This window comes from Apis dorsata, unplaced genomic scaffold, assembly GCF_000469605.1.
Source record: "Apis dorsata unplaced genomic scaffold, Apis dorsata 1.3 scaffold_898, whole genome shotgun sequence".
NCBI classification, from domain to species: domain Eukaryota; kingdom Metazoa; phylum Arthropoda; class Insecta; order Hymenoptera; family Apidae; genus Apis; species Apis dorsata.
The window spans coordinates 37,065-46,793 of NW_006264013.1; the positions used below are offsets into that span (position 1 = coordinate 37,065).

The 9,729-nt window shown below is 24.7% G+C and overlaps 1 protein-coding gene across 4 annotated transcripts in view; it reads right to left on the reverse strand.

The window, feature by feature from the left end:
* The window catches only part of LOC102673573 (S phase cyclin A-associated protein in the endoplasmic reticulum), a 43,622-nt gene that overhangs the window by 6,250 nt on the left and 27,643 nt on the right, over positions 1–9,729 (reverse strand). For 3 of the 4 annotated variants that reach the window (XM_031514144.1, XM_031514143.1, XM_006623517.2), the window contains exons 12-13: positions 2,802–3,222; positions 378–569 (exon numbers count right to left, since the gene is read on the reverse strand). In XM_031514144.1, coding sequence (XP_031370004.1) covers positions 378–569; positions 2,802–3,222 — 613 coding nt within the window. Of the gene's footprint in view, positions 1–158; positions 293–377; positions 570–2,801; positions 3,223–9,729 lie in introns of those variants that run through there. The other variant, XM_031514145.1, reaches the window with a different exon arrangement.

Below are 9,729 nucleotides of genomic sequence, written 5' to 3' on the forward strand. Positions count from 1 at the left end.
AGATTGACATTTCATTCAACATATTTCATGAACATAAAATTAAAGAATTTATTCTCTAAAATTATTATTCAAATCAATTTTTAAAATATTTTAAAAAACTATTCCTTATTCTAAGAATTTGATTATAAAGATTTTAATATTGCAATTTTATGTTTTGTTATAAAGATAAAAATGTATTTTGAATATAAAATTATGAATAATTATTAATTTTAGAAATATCTACATGAATAAGAAAGTTTGATTTGACACATAGAAAAAAAATTTTTCTTTTTTCATTAGGAATAGATACTTTCTATTTAAAAAAATTAAAAAAATAATTTTTTTTAATATTTGCAAAAATATTCTTATTTCATATTGCTTATGAAACATGCACTCACCTGATTTTCTGGATTATTAATTGCAAAATATCCTAGAACTTGGAATAGTTCTGATAGAATGTAAGTACTACTAGTGTTCTGTGCTAATCCAATTTCCAGCTTGTGCGATATTGGATCTCGTGATAATCGAGTTATCACATGACTAGCTATCAGTCGCCATTGTAAGCTGGTACCTTCTGCTCCTAAGAGATTCTAAAATCAAAAAGTTAAGATGAAATTCAAATATGAGAATTCAAATATAAATATCTAATTTAATTATTTTGTAGATATTTCAAATTAATTATTTTTTTAAAACATTTTATTAAGTTATCATATTTTATTTTCATTAAAGAAAAATTGTGTAGTATCAATCGCACTAAGACTCTTTGTTATGTTTTGAATCAATCAATAAAAGTAAAATTAGAAAGATATTTTAAAAAGATATTTTAAAATTTAATAAGAGAGAAATTAGTTTTATAAAACTTAATAATAAGAATTCATAATTCCTAAAAATAAAGAAATTCGTAAAAAGTGAAAAATTTTTGTTAATATCGATCAGAGATTCAGTTAGTAAATATTAGTTTTCATATCAAATCTAAATGAATAATATTAATAAAAAGATATTTAGCCATCAGATCAGTTTTATAAAAATCATCAAAAATTTAAAATAATAAAAATTTCAAATTATTTTTTAAACAAATTTAAATTTGATAAGATGACTTAATCTTCTCTTGCTAATTATACATTATGTAATTTTAATTATTATCATAAATATTTATCATATTTTAATTAAAGAAAAATTCCTCAAGTCAAAAAAATTTGTAGATGTAGAATGTAAATATAATTTTTAATATATCAAAAATCATCATATATATGTTTCAAAAAATTATGGAGTTATAATCTTGCATATTATATTACATAAATATTATTTAGAGAAAAGACTAAATAAATGCTTAAGAAACCTATTTCGATAATCTTAATTTTGATATATGCTATCAAAGTCAATCTTTTATGTGATCTTTAGAAGATTTTTTTCGTTACTTCTTAAAAAATTATTATAAAAAAATAGTTGAGACTAACATATGTTTAACTTTACATACTTTATTTTTAATGTTTTAAATAACTTAATTTGAATTGATTTCTATTAGATTATAATTCTAATTCGAAGCGATTGCATAATATAGATATAAAGAAAAATCGTCAGATTATTATCATTAAACTGCGGATATTTATGAAATCAAATTTTTATAAATATAATTAAACAATGTAGCTTAAATAGAGACTTATTTAATTTTTTCAATACTCATGATATGTAAAAAAATATAAAATACTCATAATTTAATAGAGATATTTCATAGATTAGAGAGATTTCATAGGTTATGACATAAAAAAATAAAACAAGTCAATTTAAATTTTTTTAATTTGTTCATAAATTTTGATTTTTCATAAACATTCTTTTATCATTAATAATATATTTCAAACAATATAACAATACATTATCATTATATTGTGCTTTCTGTTACCAATAATTGCTATATTTCTATTTATTTTATAATTCCAACTAAATTATATAATTAAAAAATTAATATTTCGATGCAAAAATTCAAAAATATGACGATAAGTCATAAACTATCACTTCTATTCAACGATCCTAATCTCTTTGAGGAGCAAGAGACAGATTCCCATAGAGATTAGAGAACAGCCAGACATTGTAGTTAGAAAGTCAAAGAGAATAGATAATAAACATTGGTTTTTCGGCAAATGCTGCCTGTATGGACCGCAAGGATAATCGAGACGATATCCCATGAGACTCAGCAGGTTCTCCTATGGGACACAGGATAGCCCTTATGGTTTTTATGGATGGGGGCGCGAGCTTTCGATTCAATTCGTGGTTTGATCATTGCAGACTTCACGGGAGGGCTTTCTATCTTGACAGACGAACCCCTCTGATACACGATATATTTTTATTGTATTTTTTACGGTACTCAATTTAATAAAGAGGACTATCGATGCTTGGGAAGAAATAATCAAGTTTTGTTTTTCTAGGTAAAATTTTTTTTTCTGAAATGTATAATGTAAATCTATAAAATTCAAATTAAATATACAATTTGAATATTGTAATATATATTGAAAATAAATTTAGATTTTTAGCCACAGATAAAAATAGTCACGATAAAGATTTTAATTATTGTATAAGACAAATTGAAGAGCTTTCGTTTTTTCCTACATCAAATGATGATTTTTATTAATTCGATTTTATTAACTCGAATATCATTATAAACAGGGATTAAATTAAACTTTTTTAAATTTTTTAGAACTTTTTAGTTTTAACTTTTTGTTTGGTTCTTTTTTTTTTTTTATAAGAAAAGAAAAATTTTATAGATAATAACTTTCTCATTTCAGATAAAATTTACATTAATTATTAGCAATTAGAAATTATCTTACCTGTAATTTTTGAATATTTAATCCGGCGATCGATTTAAGTAGCCTAAGACTGCGAACGATCAGAATCCTTGTAGACTGTGACACCATAGTCTGATTAGGAGTAGGAGAGGATCCTTTCTGATTTTGCGGCGTAAGTGCAACTGCGTAGAGTGCACCAATCGCACCTGCAGCTTCAGTCGAGGACAACGTTGAGAGAAGATGCGATTCAACGTTGGTCTGTTCAACATTGTTATTACTCTCATTAATAATTCCTGTATCTTGATCCGTTGACTTTTTTAAGTGACAGCAGATACGAAACAGCAAATCGTATGAAGACAATAAAACTAGCGATTCATGGTCCTGCTCCACAAAAAAGTCAGTCTCGATCAAAGCTCGACTATGACAAAATACTCGATCTATTAATCCCCCTGCTACCAAATATCTGAAATACAAATGATATAACAATTATTTATTTATATATTTAATAAATTTCTATATATTTTAATAAAAAAAAATCATTTAAAAATAATATTTATATAATTTTTAATAACTATACAAAAAAAGTATTATTCTTTAATTTTGATGACTTTTTAATATATTATTAAAATCATTATTATGAATAATGATATAAAGATTTTATATAGTGATTATTCATTAAAAATTTTTCTTAAATAAAATAGTTTAAATTTAATTTAATCAAATTTATTGCAGATAATTATAATTGATATGAAGTAAAATTAAATTAACATAAATTAATTGATGTCAATAAAAATTATTTATTTAATTTCTGATTTCATAGATTAGATTAGATTAAATTATATTAATAACTTTTAATGAAAATTAAAGATTAGTAAAATCTTTACAACACTTTTCAGTATACATATATAGTGATACATACTTGATAACATAAATGTTAAAAAAATGTTATATTTGGTGTAAAAAAATATTTTAAAAATCACTGTGGCTGATAATTTTCGTAAATAATTATCATATTTTTCAGAATAAAATCTAAATTCAAAAATTTTAATTAATTTCTTTTATGATTATTCGAAACATAATATAAATCAATTCTCCAAAAAAATCGACTCATGTCTCTTAAATCCTCAAGTTTATCCAAAAATTCTAAAACAAAATATCATATCCAACTGTCATTTCGTTTTTGTCAATGTGTTCGAATTCCCAGTAGCATGCATTAACACTCAAGTAATACTAACATCAATCGTTCGTTAATTCCGGCTGTCTCGATTCAACAAAGACCTGTCCCGATCAGCGAACAACAAACTATACTGTGTTTCTTATTGGCGGTGGCAAAGTGTGCATATGGGTACCGATAGATCTGGCGTTATAAAATGATGGGAGGTGGAGGGGAGGAGGAGAATGTAACAGGCACAAAGATCAGAGAGATAGAAAAAGAGAAAAAGAAAAGAAAAAAAAAACAATGTATTGCTTACAGGACAGCATGTGCGATGGCGTAACACGAGAGGATTATAACATCAGTGGGTAATTCTGCGCGCATAGACCATCAGAAGAGGGAACAAGCGTCGGCGCATGCGATGCTCATTCTATCGGGTTGTTGTATATGTTTTTCTTTTCTCCTACGGCACCCATCCGCCCTTCCTTTCACTCGTGACCCCCCAGCGACAGGGTTGTCGAGGGTGCGCGGCTGTCAGTGCGTATTATCGCTGCCCCCTTTCCATCGAAACACCGACACGGCCGAATTGCGCTCGCCTGACGCCAATGAGTATTGGAATATGAAGTAGTCCAGTCGAGGGCCAACTGTCTCCTCTAATCATAACTAGCTGGAAGCTAATCCGTCGATACTGAACTCGACACGCACACACCCGCTCTCGTTCTCCGTCACACGGAGACTTTTCGATAGAAAAGACAACCCTTACTTAAAACTTGATAATGGCACGGTCCCGCTATCACAGTCACCTGATGGATATGTCGCTTGGACGAGTTGTAAGGGAGTTAGGTGAGCTATTAATTATAAGCGATTGAAGGTGCGTCTGTTTAAAGCGATGCTCAATGAGGCGATTAACGAATAAGAGGTGAGATCTGTAACGGCTACAAGAATCCAAAAGTAAAATTCAATCAATGAGAAAATGGCGCGTGGTATTTACAGATATTACAAATATAGATCAATAATTGATCTTGATTTATTATACTTATGATTTTTTAAATCATATTAGATTGTTTCAAAAATTCTTTTCGTTTTTTTTTATTATATGGATCTCCCGTATTTTTCTGTAACTTTCATAATTTTATTGATTTTATTTATTTTATTTATTTATTTATTTTATGTCTTAGTGTTAGAATTCCATCTTCTAATATTCCATCTTCAAAATTCTTGAAATAGTTTTTAATGTCATTTAAAAAAATCAGTTTTTTTAACAAAAAAATCATCAAAATTATTTTGTTTTTTCATCTGATTTTAATTATAATTATAAAAGACTAGCTCTAATTTAATTAATTTGTAACTTGTTAATTTTCCAAATTAAAAATATTATTAATTAATAAATTATTTAAAATTTTCATAAATAAATATATACTTTTAAAAAGATAAAGAAAAATTGAATATAATAATAATATCGATAAAAAATAAGTCAAATTATATATTTTTAAAGTTATGGCTATTAAAATCATGTACGTAATAATATAATACATAATAAAAAATAATTTTTGGAACGATAATATTTATATTAGATAATATTTGATATATATATATTATACTATACTATACTATACTATACTATAAAAAATAATAGATATAATTTGATAGAATATGTACAATAATTTTTTAACATTTTCATATATTAAAATTTTAAATATGTATATATATATTCTTCGTAAAAAATATAAAACAAAAAAATGCTATAAAAAATACATTAGAATATATAAAAAAAAATATATAATATTTAAAGTTAATAATATTTAAAGCTCTTTTATAAAAATATAATCTAAAATTTAATTTATTAAAAAATATATCTATATATATATCTTCAAATGTGATAAATAAGTTTGATTGCTTTTAGAAAAATTAAGTTTTATTTATCTTTATGTCTTATTTTTATGTCAGCAATAATGAAACAAATCGGATGAGAAATCGGAAAGAGAACATTGCAAGCAATGATTCTGATTCCTCATTGTTGCATAATTCATCAATAGATATACAAGCAATTACTCATACAAGCAAAGACGCTTAAGCTTTATCACTGCGATGATAGAAACGACGAAATGGACGAACACGAACAACCGATAATACCGATACTTTTGTCAGTATCCCAAGGGATTCGGTAAATACGCTAATAAAATGCAGCGGGATGCGCGCGTGGATTAGAACCACTCAAATTGTAGACACACCCTATAATCTATAATAACATGAATGATAACCAAGGGGTCCATGCTCTAGGACAGGTTCAGAATGATTTTGCTCGAATGAGTTGATCTATATGGTTACAATTCAAGAAATCTGCAAAATAATTAGAATTTACAGATGATCTCTTTTCAAATTTATTAATTTTTTAAAATTATTATATTAAAAAATTAACGATATTCGAAATTTTTTTTTATGGAAAATAAAATTTTATTGATAAATAATTTCAATAGAAAATATAGAATAAGAATATTCTCATTAAAAAAATTTAAAAAATTAAGAAAATTAAAATATTTAAAAATTTTAATAACTTTAAGACTATAAGAATAATTATAATAAATTATATCAATATCTGCAAATTTCTAATTGATACAATAAATACAAAAGATAATATAATATAATTCTTTCTTTATTGATCAATTATAAGACAAGATCAATGAATAAATAGAAAAATAAAATAAAATATTAATATTTAAGATTAATAGAGATAAATATATAAAATTGTTTTTATTAGAAATGTTATTTGATAGTTTGCTCATGAAAACATTCTTAAGAAGTGAATAGAAATAATAGCTAACTTACAAGATTTCGATATAAAATTTCGATCAGAATGCAAAGCATTATCATATAGTCAAAATTACATAATAGAAGTTACATATATATATATAATTTTTAATATCTATATTTATATTTGTAAACCATATTACAAATGTATGTGAGTGAAAATCCATTATATATGAATTGTAATTACACTAGTTAAATAAATAATACGACAACAATAATTCGGAAGAAACGCAGAAATATTTGATCTTTTAATCTTGACCATTACTAAGCTTTGGCCCATGCATCATTTTCCTCTCTTAAGATTCCGATCTATCATTGAATATTTGTGGAGGGTTCGAGCAAATACATTGAATTTATTTATTATTCTCCCCAAACGCCTTATGGAAGCCGCAGCAGCCAGAGCAATCGCTACCCCAGCACTACCATTAGCTAACCATATGATTATTTCAGTGAGAGCACAGGGGTGCATATCTTTAGATGGACTGATGCTTGCCTCCATCCTTGCACTAGTTTACGCAATTTCGTAGTGCAATACGAGCGCATATTAAGGCACAACCGAGGATCTCAAACCAACTGATCAAAAAAATTAATTTACATATTCATAGATGAATTACGTTACGTTATTTTTCGAATTGGATACAAATATGGATATGTTTTTATAGATTGCTTTGGAGAATAATGTTTTGTATTCTGCTTATGCGTATATATATACATAATGAGCAATTATATTGATTTATCACGAATATAAGATACAGTTAACATTTGTATTAATTTCATTTCATATTTTAAGGATTTAAAATAATTAATAATTTAAAAATAATTATAATAAAGATTATATTACATATATAATAATATTATATATATATATTTATAAATCATTATAAAAGAATTAATTATGAAAACAATTTATTTTTATTTAAGCTATTTAAATAAACATTGTAGCACTTTTATAAAGAGTATTTTAATAAAATATTTCCAACAATTGAAATAAATAATTATAAATGAAAATAAATAAAAAATTGTAAAATAAAAATATACGTCCATATTATATTAATATAGTGTATAAAAGTATTTTCAATTGTTATCAATCTAATGAATTTTATTCTTATTACTTAAATTTTTCCCTTAAGTTTTTTTACCTCTATTATTAAGAATTACTTAAATCCCTAATCTAATTTATTTCATGAAAAATCTTTTATCTTACTCTCTTTTTTATCTTACTCTCTAAACATACGAATAAAAAAAGATTAATAAAAATTGAATTTGTAAATTAACATAACATAAGTTGAAAATTGACAGAAAAAATTGTATTTAATATAATTCATATCACGAAATATATTTATATCATTCAATAATTCACTAATTAAAAATTTTATTCAATTCATTAATTGAATTAAAAATTCAAAATTAGCTTCTTCAAAAATATTTATTTATCGTACATACAGATTGTGTTCAATGCAAAAGATCTATTTAAACGAAATTCTGCAACTTTTCTGCAACTGGCAAATGTGCCTGGCAGAAGTATCATTCACTGCATCCACAATGGATGTTTACACAACGAAATGGTGAAAGTGTGAAAATGACAACTGTGTATCATCGTAGAAAAATTCACGAGAACGGTGAAAAACAATAAATACCATATTTTTTCATTAATGTCTAAATCGATAACTAATAACATTAATGATTGCAATACATAATTTTATATATGCATATTACTAAAATTATTTGTATTTTATATATGAAATAAAATTATATAATAGAATATAAAAATTAATAAATTAATAATTATCGATATAATAAGTTTAATATATTGTCATATAAATCAATTATAATATGTAATGATATAAATATATATGCAATGTACCATTTTGTTTATTTTTATCTTAATTTTATATTCAATCTACTAATATATCTTAAAAGAATCATTAATGAGAAAATTAATAAATTAATAGAAACTAAAATATTTCAACAAATACTTCAATAATTAAAAATTTTCGATGAACCAATCGATTAACAAAGCACATCAATGCCAGGCGTGGCAATGATGGCACACTTATTACAATATTTACAGAATCGTCTAGATCTGAAATCCCTGAAACCGATCCCCGGCCTGCCATTGACATGTGTCTCCGCTACCGAATTTCAGCATCCCTTTTTTGCCCCTCACCTTTTATTCTACAGTAACAACAACGATCGATGTACATATAAATTATATATTTTACATACAAAATATATTTTGATAAAATTTAGGAAAAAATATTATTCTTATAATATTATTCAAATTATTTTTAATTTTATTTATTTGGAAGAAATTATTTTCTTAATATTTAAAATATTTTCATTATTAAAAGATTATAGATACATGTAAATGTAGAAAATATAGAAAAAATTATAATACAAGAGATATATAAAATTATAAAAAGATATATAAATAAAAAGTATTAAAATTAAACTGTAATTTAATTTTATATATGATTAGATAAATTTAAAATTAAAATCATTATATAGCATTATATATTATATAGCATTTACATATTATAATAAATTAATCCATTTTTGACAAAAGAGCAATTATAATTTAATAAAAATTGCAGTTTGTTACGCATTCTGACACAATCATACAAACTATTACAATAAAATATTGAAATTCAATGAGACCAACACGCGAAATAAAATCTGAAACAAGGTCAAATGATCGAGGCGTTCGAATTGGTAATGTATTATAATCCCCATACTCCAACATCCAGCAACTCAGGATATTGCTACTCCGAGTTCGTTGACGCGTAATGCATTCACGCTGGGATTTCGGTAGTCTGAGGGATGAGGTGAATCCTGCTACTCTATACATACAATCCAATCCTGCTATGACTGAGAATCAGAAGGATGCGAATCTATAGAGTGCTTTAAAACTTCATTAATTGTTCTTTTATTCAATTATTTATTATAAATTATTTAACAAAACTATTCAAAAAATGATTTTTGGTAAAAAAAAAAAAAAAAAAAAAAAAA